General features: G+C 35.1%; 1 protein-coding gene across 1 annotated transcript; it reads left to right on the forward strand.

Annotated features, from left to right (window-relative positions):
- The first annotated feature begins 15,637 nt into the window (after nt 1-15,637).
- On the forward strand, nt 15,638-18,176 carry LOC130049895 (tripartite motif-containing protein 45-like). The gene has a single exon (XM_056148115.1). It carries the CDS (start codon nt 16,262-16,264, stop codon nt 18,167-18,169), a length of 1,908 nt encoding a protein of 635 aa, XP_056004090.1. The 5' UTR covers nt 15,638-16,261; the 3' UTR covers nt 18,170-18,176.
- The last annotated feature ends 452 nt before the right edge of the window (nt 18,177-18,628 follow it).

The following is an 18,628-nucleotide window of genomic DNA, read 5'->3' on the forward strand; positions in this document are numbered from 1 at the left end:
TGTAGTGCTGTTTTAATGACGCAGGAGGTTCGCTATAACTGTCTTTTACTGTATAACTAGACTTTGTCTGTAGTGCTGTTTTAATGGCGCTGGAGGTTCGCTATAACTGTCTTTTACTGTATAACAAGAGATTGTCTGTACTACTTACAGTGATATAATGTCCAACGTTAAGATCTGAATTTAAAATCAGTAGGATGGACATCCGAAAAAATCCAACGTTTAACATGCTTTTATCTTCAATATCGCTTGTACATGTTTAAGATAATCATATTATATAGCTGACATATATTCTATTCATAATGTAAGCCATGTATCCCGATATTCCTACAGCACTAGAAATACAGACTAGCTCCTATCTAAAGTACAGCAAGTTCCCGGAATGTATGTAAAGTTAATATGTACATTATAAGTTAAATTTGTCTATACCATAACTTAGCTCTACTTGCCGTGATCAAAAATGTGACCAACAATAAAAATTATTCGTAAAGATAAAAATATTATCCAACTCATTTGTTTTATTAAAAAAACAATCAGTTCTACTTTTTAAAAATAAACCTTATCATTATCTGCTAAAAATAACCTTATCATTATCTGCTAAAAATAACCTTATCATTATCTGCTAAAAGAAAATCTGAATCACCTGCTTTGATAAAAAGAAACAGAGCTACAAGTTTAGATGAAAACACAGAATTACTTATTTTCATAAATAAAATCATAACGACTTATTTTCATAAAACATGCAGTCCTCTTCTGTATAAAAACAACTTATACTTGTCAATGATAGCGTGATGTAGATGCAATGTGTTAAAATATGTGAATATCAGTGTTTTTAGTTTTGTATAGAACACGTACAGGAAGGGATTCTAGGAAGCTGGTGCTACAATTGTAAAAATTAAAGATGTCGACCATGGTCAAATATTTGATTTAATTTTCTTTTGACAAGAACATTTGGACATGTTGCATATTTTTTGTGGTTGGGGTAATTCTGAAATCAGAATACACAAGTTGTTACATCATAAAACATAAAACTTAACTAAAATCAAATTACGACAAACTGAACATTGTCTACATTACCAAACACTTTAAGTGTATCTGTATTCCAGTTCTATTTGAGCAAAATGAGTTTAATGCCCAATATATAATCACCAATATGAACAATTATCAATTTGTGTCTGGTAGTTTCTGTCTAATTAGAGGTATACTTTAATATTCTACAAGTAGGTAGCTTCCTTAAAAAATCAAACAAAATTTCCTTCCAGTTTAGAAAATGTAAATATACAATAAAAACACCTTTATAATAATTTCAAACTTACAGTAAAGCACAATTACATCAAACACTCTTATAATGAATTCACGTTTACAGCGAAGTGACTTTTATTTCCCGTAATTTTTAAATTGTGCTATAAATTTCTGAGGTATAACAAATCACGTTTATAATGAATTGAAATTGTTCATCCCCAGTAATTAATTACAAGTATGTTTTACTATAAAAGTGTTCGCCCTAGCACTTCACTATTATAAGCATGTTTTACTGTAATTGTTCACCTTAGCACTTCACTATAAGTATGTTTAACTGTATTAGAAATAATTTGTTTTATCTACGATCAATTTAATCCTGTCACATTAGTATCAGAAGTCATATGTCTACAGTGTTTTCAATGTTACAAAAATGAGAACATTGTGAAACGCCCACCAAAGCTCCAAAAATCTAAGGATGGAATTTTCCGAAAATTATTAAACTCTGTCCATGCAAATATCAAACAAAGAACTTCCTCCCTCTTTAATAACATTATGGATTCACCATTCACAAGCATGTCTCTGAAGATGTACTAATTATCTGGCACACAAACATACAAAAATAAAAAACCCTCAATTTCTGAGATGAAACACAACTACGAAACAAGTGTAGTCTAGAACAATCTAAATAATGAATCAGTGTTAAATAAGCATTACCAGTAAGCATAGGCGGATCTATCTGGGAGGAAGTATACTACAGGAAGTCAGGCACTTGGGAACTCTATGTTTCTATGATAAAATTGTAAAGGGATATTAAAACTTCCATGTTAAAACCAAATTTTATTCACATACCAGGGATGTCCACAAGTGTTGTACCCATTTCAGTCATGTTGATGCTTAGCTCTTTAGTAATGAAAATTCATTCCCCAGCAGTAGATTTCCCAATAATGACAGTGGATTTCCTATCTAACAGTGGTTCCTCCCTAATATTGGTTCGCATCTGACAGTGAATCCCATCAAATCCCATCTGACAATGAATCCAATCTGACAGTGAATCCTATCTGACAGTAGGAGTTTGTGACTACTAAATAAAATTGCAAGTACAAAATTGGTTTCTAACATCGTGAATTATAACCCCACCTTGAAATATCCTGGATCCACCCCTGAACACGTCAACAAACAAAGAATAGAGATTACTGTACACATTGAATATCACATAAAAATCACAAAAAAACAACACTGCTGTACCTGTATAAATAAAACACAGTTTGTAAAATCACTCATTGGTTACGACAATCTTTGTTAACAGTTATCAAATCTTGTAGTAAATGTAAATCATGACCGTGATTTTTTTACAGTAACTCATAGAATTGATCTTTGGAAGTCTCCTGCAACTGTGACAAAGCTGTATGTACAGTGCAACAAGCTTATAATGAACACAGTTATAATGAATTTACACTTACTGTGGAATGATAATTTGCCTATGAGTGGAGAATGACCCAACTCTTCACAAGCCCTGGAGGTTTGCTATAACCGTGTTACACTATACTGATGAATAAATCACTATACATAAGATTTAATATGGAAGCATGCATCATAGGTATCTATATTCTTCTGTAGGTCTGAGCTAAAAATAAAAATGGTCATGAACATGGTACAATTGTCCATAATCTAGGTCCTACAATAAGTACATACACAGCTAATGCATTTCTAAATTACACAAAACATTCGATTAAAAACGAGGTTGATCAAAGTCAGATGATTAGTGAACGTGGAATGTATCTCATTCTTTAAAAACCCATATACATACATTCACAATGTCACTCATCTCAGATAATAATACCACAATGCATACAGGTAAAAGACACCTTCCATATCCCAATAAAGTCACATCAACCTCTCGTCACTCATCTCCCGTTTAAAAGTCGCACCAAATTCACGTCCCTCATTTTGACAGCACAAGCACAAAACTAGCAAAGGTCTTGTGATGTTGTGTGTTGATATTATTGTACTGTAATAGACTCTAGAGTGTCTAAAATCATAAACTTACAGAGGGACTCACTGTCTGGCACATCGCATGGCTGATCAAATCCAGATCATTGTCACGTGATATCATGCTATAAATAGATTACATCCAGATCAATGTCACGTGATATCTTGCTATAAATAGATTACATCCAGATCATTATCACGTGATATCATGCTATAAATAGATTACATCCTGATCAATGTCACGTGATATATTGCTATAAATAGATTACATCCAGATCAATGTCACATGATATCTTGCTATAGATCTATTACCTCCAAAACAGGAACACATTACAACTCAGAAGCAAAGTTCAAATGTTCAATTTTGCATCCAGATCATTGTCTCTTGAAATCATGCTATAGCTCTATTACCTCCAAAACAGGACGCAATGCAATGTGGAAACAAAGTTTAAAAGTTCAAAGGTGTATTGAACGCAAGACCGGTCTCTGTCGACTTGTACTTCTACTGGTCAAGAAAATGCACACCTACATTTGGACTGGCTGGAATGGTTAATGCGAGAACAAGGACTAGCACATTGGGGACTTGAGAGTTGGCACTTCAGCAGTCACTGTGATCCGGTCCGACGTCGTCCCGAGTGACCGGGATTTTTAACATTGAGATTTCTTCCTCTAGCTGCCGTATCCGTTTGTCTTTTAACGATATCTGCTCTTTTAGGCTAGTGATTTCTTCTAACTGTTTAAAGTAAGCTTTTCGCAACTGAAATGAAAATGGAAAACATCTAGTAAACAATATGTGATCATTTGAAAACAAATCTAAATCATTAACATGGAAGAGCATGGGAATTAAAGCTGCCAGTGAATAGAGATCATTAACATGGAAGAGCATGGAAATTAAGTCTGCCAGTGAATAGAGATTACCAATAATGTTAAGTTTGTAGTAAAGAAATCAAAATGGCATTGGATAATTTCATAATTCCAGACATAGAATTTTTGACATGATGATGTCATGGAAATGATGGATACTGCATGACTACATGTTTCTAGATCTGAAAGCTTACTCACAATTCTAGCTAAATCAATCCTATCATATCATCACATAACGACTAAAATACCAGCATCCTGAAACTGTGGTCACTAAAACAGCAAGTTTCGATTTGTCACAAAGTAGTGTTGGTTATTTAAACAGCTGTTTAAGGATAGACAAAAACATATCATTAGCTGGCAATCTAACTTGAATTTAAATGCATGCTACAAATTCAGTTTAGGCCAACTGTCAATGACACAATGTTAATGGCTACTATGGTGTATATTGTTTGATGTTCCGCTTGAAAACATTTCACTCATATGGAGTCGTCACCATTGTCAGTGAAAGGCTGCAAAATTTACACTTATGCTCTGAACTTACAGCTTTTGAGCAAGGAGGGATCTTTATATTGCCACATCTGTTGTGACACGGGGTCTAGGCTTTTGCTATCTCATTGGAAAGACCACCCTATTTAGTTACCTCTTATGACAAGCAAGGGAAACTAAGGACCTTTTCTAAACTGGGTTTCTACAGGTATATCAGCTGTTAAGAAGTTTTATATTAAATCCAAACTGTTGATAACCAACACACATAGCATACACTGTTAGTAAACATCGCCCTGTATGAAAGCAAATCACTCCACAGAACACATAGCATGCACAGCAGACGGGGTATATGTACCCACCACGGAGGGAACTCCTGCTAAATACAGTACATGCTGTGTAGACAGGGGAATATATATATATACTCCACAGAGGGGACCCCCACTAAATACAGTACATGCTGTGTAGACAGGGGAATATATATATATATACTCCACAGAGGGGACCCCCACTAAATACAGTACATGCTGTGTAGACAGGGGGATATATATATATATACACTCCACGGAGGAGACTCCCACTAAATACAGTACATGCTGTGTAGACATGGATATATATATATATATATATATATATATATATATATATATATATATATATATATATACACTCCACGGAGGGGACTCCCTTTAAATACTGTACATGCTGTGTAGACAAAGAGATATATACACTCCACGGAGGGGACTCCCACTAAATGCAGTACATGCTTTGTGGACAGATATGTGTGTGTACACTGAATGTTTGGAAGTAATATTCGCAAAACAAATGTGGATTTTCATCATATATAAAATAGCTTGTTCATGATCCTCCATCTTGAGTTTTATTTAAGGTCTTACATCTTGATCTCTTATCTAAAGTCTCTTATTCGAGGTCCTCTGCCTTGAATGTCCTGAGATGTTATATAAGTTCTCCGTCTTGAGATTTTATATAAGGTTCTCTGTCTTAAGATTTTATTTAAGGTCCTCCGTCTTGAGATTTTATTACGGCCCTCTGTCTTGAGATTTTATTTAAGGTCCTCTGTATTGAAACCGTATCCATGCTCTGAAGAATGGTGATGAGAGATACGATGAATTTATGAAACCTAATACATACAAAAAATTATCCTCTCTCTGTTTCTGTCATTTATCACCAGTAGATTTACACGAAACAAGAGGCCCGTGGGCCACATCGCTCACCTGAGTCACCTTGGCTCATATGTAAAGATTTCCCCTGTATGTTTGCATGTAGAACTGAGATCCCTATTGTGGCCCGACCTACTCCAGGGGGTCATGATTTTTTTCAAAATTCGAATGTGAACTACAGTGAAACTTCTCCAAACCGGCCCCTCAGAAAACCGGTTCTCCCTGAATATCGGCCGATTTTCAAAGTCCCGGCAGAAATCTTAACATTTCCTTACAAAGAAAGTCTTACAAAACCGGCCACCCCTGAAAACCGGACATCGGCCACTTTTTTAAAGTACATTTGTTAACAAACATGTGTAATTTACCCTTAACATACCGGCCACGTTTTGAAGACAAGAAAATTTTGGTCAGAGGTTGATCGTCCAGGTGTGCAAATTGACTGACTGACCGGCCAGGTGGGAAATTATCGACCGGAGGTGTGAAACACACTAGTGGCCTCTTTAATTTCTATTGTTTACCTGTGCTGTCAAGGGTGTTAATTGACACTTAGCTAATCCAAGAGACCCTTCCAAATTCTGTACAAAATGTAAAAAACAGTTAGGAACATATTAAATGAATACGGAATCGAACGTCATATTGTATCACCATACTGTCGTATGGATATAAGCGGTAGTTAATAAAGAACAAACCCATGACTGTTAATGATAATTATTAAAAGATATATTAAATTTTCTTGGTTTCCATAGACTTAAAATTCCAAATAAATATTCAAATTACAATTTCATATTTACTACTGTACTTTTTAAAAACGTCAAAACAAAATTGTTAATGACATAAGCGATGAATGTAAACAGAGTTTTTATAGGTAAGAGGGATTCCAATAATAGGTCTCTGTGTTTTCTTTATGTATCCTGTTATAAATTTTCAGTTTGAAAGATGATTTCAGCGAGAATATTTTTTGTAATTCATAATTACCTTTAAGTACAAGCGGACTAATTTAATCTCCACCGATAATTGATCATAGATCACCAGATCAAAGTGAACAGTACCTAGTTTGTGAATATTGAGATAAAACGTCTATCATTGCTAAATTCTCGGTATACCGGCCATCCCTCTAAACCGGCCGTTTTTTCCGGTCCGAGAGCCGGCCGGTTTGGAGAAGTTTCACAGTATATCAGGAAGCTTTCATGTGAAAGTAAACATTTCTGGTCGAGTGATTTTTCAGAACAAGATTTGTAATGATTTTCCCTATACATTTGTATGTAAAAGTTTCATCCCCTATTGTCGCCTCATCTTACCCTCCGGGGGCCATGATTTCCATAAAATTGAATCTACACTATGTCAGAAAGCTTTCATGTAAATTTCAATTTTCCTGGTAGTTTTTGAGAAGATTTTCCATATATATTTGTATGTAAAACTTTGATCTATTATGAAACTGTATAAAACTATTATGGCCCATCCTATCCCCGGGGGCCATGATTTGAACAAATTTCAATCTGCACTATGTTAGAAAACTTTCATGTAAATTTCCACTTTCTTGGCCTAATAGTTTTTGAGAAGATTTTTAAAGATTGTCCCTATATTTGTATGCAAAATTTTGATCCCGCTTCAGGCCCAATCCTACCCCTGGGGGCCATGATTTTTATAAACTTGAATCTGCACTATGTCAGAAAGCTTTCACATAAATATCAGCTTTTCTGGTTCAGTGGTTCTTGAGAAGAAGATTTTTAAAGATTTTTCCTATATATTTGTATGTAATACTTTGATCCCCTATTGTGACCCCATCCAACCTCCGGGACTATGATTTGAATAAACTTGAATCTGCACAATGTCAGAAAGCTTTCTTGTATTTTTCAGCTTTTCTGGCCCAGTGGTTCTTAAACAGATTCTTATATTAAATAACCCTACCCTATTTTTGCATTTTGGTGATTATCTCCGTCTTTGAAAGGAACATGGCCCTTCATTTGAACAAACTTGAACGCCCTTCACCCAAGGATGCTCTTGACCAAGTTTGGTTGAAATTGGCCCTGTTGTTCTGGGGAAGAAGTCGAAAATGTAAAAAGTTTACAGACGGACGGACAGACAGAGACGGACAAATGACAGGTAACAGGCGATCAGGTGAGCTAAGAACAATCCATTAATAGCATACAGAGTAGTCTGTTTCAGAAGGTGTATACGGTCCTGTAAATAAGTCTAGACATCACTGAATAGTCATTGTCATGCAGTGTCATTATAAAATACTTGATCAACAATACAGTGCAAAGTCATACATAGAGAATATCTACGTTGTTGATGAATACGGTATACGGTATACTGACAAATATTGATTGCAATTCATTCTGTGTCCACGGCATTTTAGTTTGCATGACTTCGATGCATTGACTTGCAATTTGTCACTTACTCTAATAGGTATTGATATTTCACATAATCAGTCCAATTTCTAACCTTCACTTGTTTATTCAGCAAAATTTGATCAGATTGTATGTAGTCGGTTGTCTTTATTTTCACGAGACGATGTGACGTAATTAACCTCGTTTAGTAGGCATCCAATTTAGGACGACTGTTCTCCAATGCACTACAGAATGCAAGGTGAAGATAACGAACTCTGATCAATCTCATAACTCCTATAAGCAATATAAAATAGATAGTTGAGCAAACACGGACCCCTGGACACACCAAAGGTGGGATCGGGTGCCTAGGAGGAATAAGCATCCCCTGTTGGACGGTCACACACGCCGTGAGCCCTATATCCTGATCATGCTAACGGATTTATCCGCAGTCAAAATCAGTGTGCCAAGAACGGCTTAACAATCGATATGAAACACGTCAGACAGCATTTGACCCAATGCGAGGTTGTATTGACGAACTAGATCGTTATAACGACCATAGAATTTGCGAAATGCTGACTTCAATCGCGACTGTTGAAATCCCTGTACCATCAACTTGTTTGTCAGTAGCTTACCTCGATTTAAAAACTGACTATACCCAGAACAGACTCTTGCATATCGAATCAGTTGAGATATATAAACACCATATGCAGGTAATAATGGAATATTGCTACACAAATATGGGAAGTTGACGATGGAGAAGCTGAAATCATCCCGTTTGTCATACAGTTGAGTTGTCAGTTTGCCGTTAATGAAGAATAATTCACTACAATTTTCTTGAGTATTATGAATCTCACAACTTACCCTCCGCCATATAATGAAAGGAAACTTTATCACAGTGAAATGATGTGAAAAGTGCCTATTCAGATTTTGTAAATGGGTATGAAATTAACAATTTGCCATTAGTTTACTTTTATCCATCCACACTCATTAGTGATTGTGTAATAACGATTCCGAAAATATATGTACTAGATACGAGAGAAATAATGTGATCGGTATTGTTTTATCAGTTATCCTATTCAAAAATGAAAGTCGGTCACATTATTTAACCAATCATCCGATAACTAATAACTACACGTGTACTTTTTATTGATCTCTAGAAGGATTCCGTGAAGACACATTTTTCCTGCTCTTCTCTTAGGAAGCATGTTATTGTTTACAAATGTATACACGCCATATCTATTCTTTGAAGTTACAGTCATCAAATACATATCTAACTTTCATTTTGATTATTCCACTAGCAAACAGATAAACAAAAATTTGACAGGATATATATCGAGTTCATTTGAATGACTTGTAAATTTTCCAACAAAAGCTACGTCCGTATAGTTTTCCTATCGGTTATTTCAGTTGCATGAGAACGTTTGTAAAGGATTGCATTGATTGTGCAAATCGATGTTATGTTGAACTTGTTTGCTATTTAAAAGTTTTACCAACATGACTTTCAGGAAATATGTCTAATTTTTACCTTGCGACAACTGTCACAAACCCAAATACCAGATACACCGCACACTGCCTCAGATATACTGCAATACCGTAACCCTTGACTCCTATTGTTTCGAACTCCGGTATAAAATGTTGATGAGTGGGCATCGAGACGAGGCGTCCGTAAGACGTTACGAGATCTTTGACGCCTTAGGAATTCACTGATAAAACTCGAGAGAGAGAAAACTCTGTAACACTCACTTGTTCACCGTGACAACCCTCAAGAGAATCATGATCATGCACGTTAGTACAGACATTGAACCTTAATTTTAGTCCCACTCAACACAATTTCAACAATTTTCTCTCAACAGGACTTATCTCTAACTCATCCTTTTAAAACTGCTCTCCACAAGAAACCCGTTTGCTCAACAGTAAGCAATAGTTCGTGGAAGCCGCCATTAAAAATTAACGGTTTTAGTTAAAGGTTTTCAATTTGTATATTCACAAATTACTACGTCCATTTGAATATACTGATTATTTTGTCGTTGGATGGATGTATATCACGAAAGAAAGACGGAAAACTTTTTCCGTCCTTTTTCTCGTATACCTCCATCAAACGAAAAAATGATAAATTCATTCTTGAAATCAATGTTGCACTCCACCAATTGCAATATGAATTTAGCAAATACAATCTCCACAAATACACATTTAGATCTCAATAGAAGACATTGCATTCTGCTTCAATATTCTTTTGAATTATGAAACTCAACAATTCGAAAGGAAGTAACATTTGCTATTAATCATATTGACTGTGCAGTACGGTATGTCGTCATAAACGTTTTCAGTTCACAATGTAAACAGTGTAAGAATTATATTTTATGTAATGGGTGATATCCATTGGATAAAGGAGGAAACGTGATAAAAGTAGGTATTTAGTCCTGTGCAGCAAGGAGACTTTGCCTTTGTTGTATTTCCCATTCCCGAATGTTTTCTTTAAAATGAAGCATTTCGTGTTTTCTTTCTCGGGTTGGATACTTAACGTGTCTGTCTATGTTGTGTTTAGATATCGTTGTTCTTAATCAGCGAGTCAGAATTAATTAATCCGATCAACCTAAAGTATTCGGACACGAATCCAGTAGGATTACGAACTCCTTTGAACTTTTATCTAAAACAACTTATTATGGTGGCAATACGCACCATGTCTTGTTGAGAATGTGTAGAGATAGCAATCTCCGAAAACCTATATTACCAGGAAAGTGAAATATATGCTCAGTGAAATCGAAAGGAAAATATTTAAATTATATCAATAAATGCGATTCTACAAAAAATCAAATATAAACAATGATATTGAATATATAAAAATACTTGTTGAAGTTTATTATTTAAACTATAGAGGTATGGACAAATTAATCTTCACTGCGGATAACTCCGTTTACCTGATCAGGATATGGGGTTCACGGCGGGTGTGATCGGTCAACAGGGGATGCTTACTCCTCCTAGGCACCTGATCCCACCTCTGGTGTGTCCAGGGGTCCGTGTTTGCCCAATTGTCTATTTTGTATTGCTTGTAGGAATTATGAGATTGGTCGCTGTTCGTTATCTTCACCTTACATATGCATTCATCAGATATTAAGTACATTTAGAAACAATTTTGTTATCTCGTTTTTCAAACACGAAACTATAAAATATGTACAAAGTAGCATTTAATCACTATTAGGAGTCAATAATAGTATGTGTAGTTACACCCTCAGCACACAGACAGATTTAAATGCCAACAAATACAAATGCACCTTTGATCAGATCATTTTCTTTTGATAGAATTTCGACAGCCTGCATAGACCACTTAGCTTGAAGAGGTTTAATCAAAGATAATTTCATGTCAATTTCTACAACTTCAATATAAGATTTCGTTCGACTTGACTTGCGTAATGATTTTGAAATTGTTTTGAGCAAATAATTAAAATAATTATTCATTTGTACATAAAGAGGTTGGAGGCGGTCAGTGCATGTTTCGGTACAAAACAACTATAATGACCTTTTCATCAAGAAGTTTAAAAAGTCTTTCTCCCATCGCCCTTTAAAAAGATCAAAATTGCAAAGTGCTATTTTATTCAAGGAGCTGTCACACTCGGCAAAATATTTTTTTCTACATATCGACTCAATTTAGGACGTTCTCAAATCAATTTCATTCAGTCAGGAAATTATTTTTAGTAGTTCCTTGGTAAAAAAGAACTGATAGTAAAGTTGATATCTGGTGTTTGTCGTCATATCCTTTAATCTGGATTTGTTTTGAACCTGTAAAATGCTTTAATTTTTAATATATTTGTCATTTACTAATTCAAGACTTTAAGAAAAGTACACAACTATTTCTCATTTAACATTTCTTACATTATTTGATTAGTAGATGTTATAATGATAAAATCAAAACAAAAAAAAGATACCGCATAGCGGGGGTTTTCCGCGGGGTGATAAATTTAGCTTGTTTTAGCGGTTAAATAGCTTTCCGCCAAAATTTCACTCGTCAAATATGGACTCAATTGCGACTTCAGTATTTGCAACAGCGATAGAACTTCCTTGTCCGCCAAAATTTATTATGGTAAAAGTATTAGTATTAGCATACCTTTGAACCAGTAATCGGTAAATTTCAATCCCGCGAAAAAAACCGCTAAACGGTAACTCCGCAGTTATTGTTGAAACAAGATTTTACCTGCTCACTCTATTGTCCATTACCCAAATGGAATGATGCTGACACCAGTCCGGTTCCAATTAATTACAAGTGAGCCAGAAATGTTATGTTTTTGGCTTTAGAGTAAATTCGTTCAACGTCAGTTCGCAACGTATTCATGCCTTTGGTGGCCTTCCGCTTTCTAAAACTCATTCTGGAGAGTGATGATTTTATTCTATCACTATTAATGGTAATTCAGACAAAATGTTCTTATTTTTTATACATAAAACCCCCTACACCTGTCATTAAAATTTTGTATTGACAACACTTTCAGACGCACATGTCTGAAATCATCGTATTTCCCCAAATGCAAGGGACGTCGATGGGGAGAATACTCCTAACTGTAATCTTGTTTATATTTATTTGCAAAATGATGTGTAACTTTTGATGGTTCATTATCAATGCATATTTAGTTATTCTTTAACGTGTCTCAGGTGAATGTGTATCATATAATCCCTAGTTACGTTTTCTCAACAGAATATTGAAAACTTTTTTTCCACAGAGTCATTGTGCACGTCTGTGATTCCTGCATCTTCAGGGTCGTCTATCTTGCGGGGAACAAGGTAGAATTGACAATGGGGGAGCACTAACCCTTGGGGATTGTTCTTTCTTAACAAATGTAGAAGCGACATCAATGAACAGATGTAAACGACCTCTTGGATTCGAAAATACTAGTGAACAAACTCCAAATTACAAGTGACAATTTTTATCTTAATAGCTGAAGCGAAAACTCATTACCAGCAATAGTGAAAACTTATCCGAAAGTAAAAACGTATGTAGTATGTTTTATACAAAACACGGGAGGTAATCCTAGTAAACATTGATTAGGGAGTAAAGACGAACTATTCGAAGGTGTTAATCCGCGACATTCAAACCATCGTGAAACATTGAAGGACAAAACTCGCGAAAATTAGTCCTGTAAAGTTAATGCCCCTTTAGCACATGCTCAGATATAAAGTGTAGCTAGGTAACTGATGCATCATGAACAAATGAAATATCAATTTTAAATGCTGGAGAATGTAGGAGTGTATACATTCAAGCTTTAACTACGCTGATTTCGTGCATCTATACGTTTAATCTAGGGTTGTATCCATGTGATCGATGCATATACCTACACATTCATTTGTATTTACATATCCTACTGCTTTTTCTGTGATAGCCTTTGAATCGTCAGGCTAATTATCTTTTTGTGAACAACATTTTGTAAATCAGCGCGTTCCATAATGTATTTTGAAATGTACACGGAATGTGATGGGTATTTCAAATGCACTAAATGTGTGTAATGAGTGTCAAGTGTTTTAGATATGTGGGGATTATTACACTAGGAAAGTCATTTTATGTATAACGACGGATATCTAAGTAGTAAATGATGGGTGGATTTCAGGATTTCAGGTCGGTCTCTGCTATTGCTCGAGCTACTCTGTCTCATAACCCCGAACTCTCAAGGCCTGACGATGTTTTTTCCTCAGCATTTTAGTGACATTCGTCTAGTCTCTGTAAGTTGTCTGGTTTACAGTTGATATTTGTTTGCGAGTGTCTTTCTGGTGTTGTTCAATGTATAGAAAATAACTTTGATATTGTAGTTTTTAGGAAAAGGGAAATTGAGTCATTTCATAAAACTTTATTTTTCCTTTTTCAAATTTAGGTTAACATTTTGAATTTTGTAAATGATTTTTCCAATTGGTAGACGGGTAGTTCTCAGTGTATGCACATGGATTCACTGTGTTACGCCTTTGACATATCCAGTTTTGTTAAGTCTGGTAACACGAATATTATAATTATTTTTTTTCCAAAATATATATGTGTAGCTTCTTATCTTTAGCTCTTCAACATAACACGGAGGCGGACGAGAGCTACCTTTCAGAAAAACCGTTCATGCACTTCACAGAAAATTACACTAACAGTTGAATCGGGAAAATCGCTATATTCTTGCATCGCCGTCTCAAAGAACTAACTTCTTATATGTTTCCTCGATGAATTTGTGTCCAAACTCACCTCCAAACATTCATTAAAGTCTGTTGTCAACCGAACACACGCCATACCTTCAAAGCATTTCGTTTGTAGACGTTACCATGTTAGTTAACAGACAATTAGAACCCTACTGATCTTTTTATCTATCCATTGTATCCAATATGTACGTATTCGGTGTTCATTTATAATAAACACAAACACTGGACATAAAATTCGTGAATGTTTGGACACAAGTGTAGTGGGAAAAATGTTAGAAATATTTTTTTTATATTATGATATGGCGATGACAAAATACAGCGATATCAGGCCTCGATCGCGAGCTGTGAATTGAAGGATTTTATAAGGGGTTATTTCCCAGAGAGCTACATATCTGAAGCTAAATAGATATATACATGTATGTGATTCCGAACTTCTTGTACGTTTAGAATGTTTTGTGTTGTATATGTGTGGATGACCGAATAAAGCTGTATGACAAATTTATACATTTTGTAATAAGCAAACCACAAAGAATTTCTTCACACAACATTTATTCATATAATGACAGTCAGGGTTTATCATCATGCCTTTACAAACCCACCTAACTCGACAGTACGGGTATTTTATCTACCATTTACTCACACATCTACTCTAATGTGCATTCATTCAAAGATAAAAAAAGAGGAAAAGGGATAGAAAAGAATGAAGTTTCTCTGGCTTATGATATGTACAGATTAATGTTAATCTGATAGGTTGTCAAGTGTACATGTATATCAAATGTACTGTTATCACATTGATAATACCTTAAATACACCAATGCTAATGTATACAATTACATATATCTCCTACATCATATAAAACTATAAATCCATGTCACGCATTCCATTTCTTCTCAAAAACATCAACATAATCATTTTTAAATGCTAACTGCCTTTCTACGTTGTACACAGTTGTGCAAGTGTTAACAAAGTTTTTCAACAAATGCGGATTGAATCTACATTAAAATAGCTAAAATAGCTCTAGCAATTTATCGTTATTTCGGATTTCAAACATTTCGGTTAAGTATCACTGAAGAGACATTATTTGTCGAAATGCGTATCTGGTGCATTAAAATTGGTAACATATACGTTTTACATTTGCAACAATATACAAAATACTTTGAATAATAAGTAATCAAATCAAAAAAATGAAACGGTCAACATTTCATTTTTTGAGATAAACAGCAACTGTTGTTTTTTTTTTTATCAACAACATTTACTGTCAAAATATCCCTAAACTATAAACTTATATTCGATTCATAATAATGCATTGACGTTGGAAAACTAAAACATTAATCGTGATATATTTTCCATATATGTATGCATGCAAAAAAACAACAACAAACAACTGAATTAATGGCCTTGTGGGTTTATTTTAACTCAGGCAAATCAAATAGTTTCAAATGGTTTAAAACGTAACGGGCCTACCACAATACTATAACAACCATTCGACATTGAATATGTTTAACGATTTTCTGCTTCAATACAATACGCAGATTTAAATGTCCAAGTCAGCCGTTGAATGTACGAGTCAGTCCTCCTCGCAAAACTTCAATAATTACTGTTGAGGCCTGGATATTTAAATTATATCTACATTCGCCACCGTTTACTATTAGAAAGCGCCGATATTTCGAAACCTGCATGTTGATCAAACGTTAATATTTCTGATCTCAGAAGAAGAACACCTTAACTGTCACTCACGTATTGATAGATTGAAGCAGAGACTGTTTTTATTTCATTTACTCTTGCCTCACATAGGCTTCCATGTTCATGACACTATACTTTCTATTAAGGGTCTACGCCACAGTCTTGTCCCGTGACCCGTGGTACAGTGTGAATGAAAGTTTTCTCCCATAATCTCTTTCCACAGGAAGGACAGTGAAATTATTAGTTTGGTATGTGCTTGACAATAGTTCATTTATAGACATTACGGTGTGTTCCATTTGTTTTCGAAAATTTAGACGCCGATTCGCCGGATTTGAAATGAAAACGAAAGTTGATTTGTCATTTATAAAGATGGCAACATCCCTAGACAGTTCTTCGATGGAGGATGTTACATTGTGTTCTATATGTTTCGAAAAGTTCAAGTCGCCGAGGTTTTTACCGTGTACACATTCCTTCTGTCACGGTTGTTTATCTTCCTACATTGTTAATGTGTGTAAATCTACAGAGTTTCGTTTGGGATTTAATTGTCCATTATGCCGCGAGTACATACCCTGTCCTGGTGCATTCGATACGCCAGATGCGTGGGCGGGGCTATTTCCGTTGAATGAAGTTTTAGAGACAATCGTTAAGAAACCTGATGGGAAATTGTGTGATGCCTGTTTACGAGAAAACGAAAGTGAAAATGCTATCGGGTTTTGCTTGTCTTGTACTGAATATTTATGCAAGGTGTGTACCAAATATCACAAAAGGCAATTGCTCTCAAGAGATCATACCATATGTCAACTGAACGAGATGAAATCTGGCAACATATTTCCCGAATCAGGGAATATCCATAGCTGCCCAAAACATAAAAGGGAAACTGTCAAATTCTTCTGTAATGATCACCAGCAGTCCTGTTGTTCAGTGTGTATAGGAATAAGTCACAGAAAATGCGAAAGTATTGATACTGTTGAAGATGCAGCAAAAAATATAAAACAAAATCGCCAACTGGATGTTCTTTTAGGTGATATGAAGAACGTGGAAAAGAAACTGACAAAAGCAAAGAGCGAACAAGAGATAAATGTAGCAGAAATAGAGAATTCAGTGGACGAAATCATAGAGAAAACAGAAAGGGAATTCAAGGAACTTGTTGATCACCTAGACATACTGAAGAACAAACATTTAGATGAGGTAGCAGATGCGCTGAAGAAAGGAAGGGGGAAGTTAAGTGAATGTACAAATGTACTTACTGATGGTATACAGTGTACAAATTACTGCTGCCGGAATATTGAAAGAGTTAAAGAGACGGAGAATGACGCTGAAATGGTGATGACGTATTACAGAGTGAAAGAGAGGCTCTTACAGCTGAAACGGTTTAAATGCACGAAGAAACAGATAACGATATCTGAAAAAAAGTCACAAGTTTTGAAAGAAATGAGAAATATGGAATCTTTTGGAGATGTTGAATATGCTGAGTCTGATCGTCGCATCACGTACGATGTAAATGACATTGCGTTATCTTTAGTTAATGAATTCAGCATTGATGGAGAAAATCCGATTGTGTGGACTGGGAATTTTCTGTCCAATGGTAACTTTGTATTTGCAGATTACATACCTGATGGACGTTGTTTTATTTATAACAAAGACTGGAAACCCACGGAAGTCATTGATGGACTGAGTTACCCTTTTGAAGCAATACAAGCTGGAGAAGAACTACTGGTGACGTGTGATGGAACGAAGTCTATAGAAGTTTTTTCTTTGTCTGATTTACATAAACTGCGAAGTATCAAAATCAACGAAACAATGTATGGAATAACACAACACAATGGAATTTGTTATGTAGCATGTGGAAATAAGATTATAAAATTCAATCTGTCTGGTAAAAAACTTAGAGAATATAAAGTCGAAGGCAATTACAATATTCACATAAGTACAACAAAAGATGGACATATTGTGTACAGTAACTGTTCCCTGAATACAGTAACCGCCATCACGGACCAGGGAGACACCGTGTGGCAGTATAAACATATCAAAATGAGAGTACCCCGTGGACTCGATGTAGACTTTGTCGGTAATATCTTTGTTGCCGCTAGAGGAAGTGACAATATCCACGTGTTGTCTGGCGCTGGCTGTCTCATTAGGATTATCGAGGATATTCCACAGCCAATGTTTATTAAACTAATGGAAGAGAGGAGTATATGTTGTGTGTGTAGCAATCGTAGAATCATGAAAGTGTATAAATTGTAGAATTTGTTAATTTTGTTGTAATAAAATATTCAGAAAAAAATCAACATTAATGTTTATATGAAAATTGTCTTATCCATATACATTGCTAGTATTACCTTCATTCTAGTAAACTTTGTTATCTCACAAGAATACTAATGAGTATCAGCTGTATTTTTTTCTGCCTTAACTTACAGGCACAAAACACCGTTTTTCAGATAAAAGCAAAGGCTAGCCTAAAATTCTTGATGAGGAATGGAAAATTCCTTCTTAACTTTCAACATAATAAATACCGTGAGTGGTACGGAGAAGTAAAGGTGGAATTTTGAGACTTAAAATTCATAAACTAAAAATTGTCTAAATAAATTTGCCTAAACTCCGATTTCTTAAAGGGGTGGAACTCATCGGTTTAATTCATAACTTTTACACTTTTATTTTTCTCTATCACTACTGTTATCCAAAATAATGGTACAGACGACAGTA

Source organism: Ostrea edulis, chromosome 8, assembly GCF_947568905.1.
Source record: "Ostrea edulis chromosome 8, xbOstEdul1.1, whole genome shotgun sequence".
Classification (NCBI taxonomy): Eukaryota; Metazoa; Mollusca; class Bivalvia; order Ostreida; family Ostreidae; genus Ostrea; species Ostrea edulis.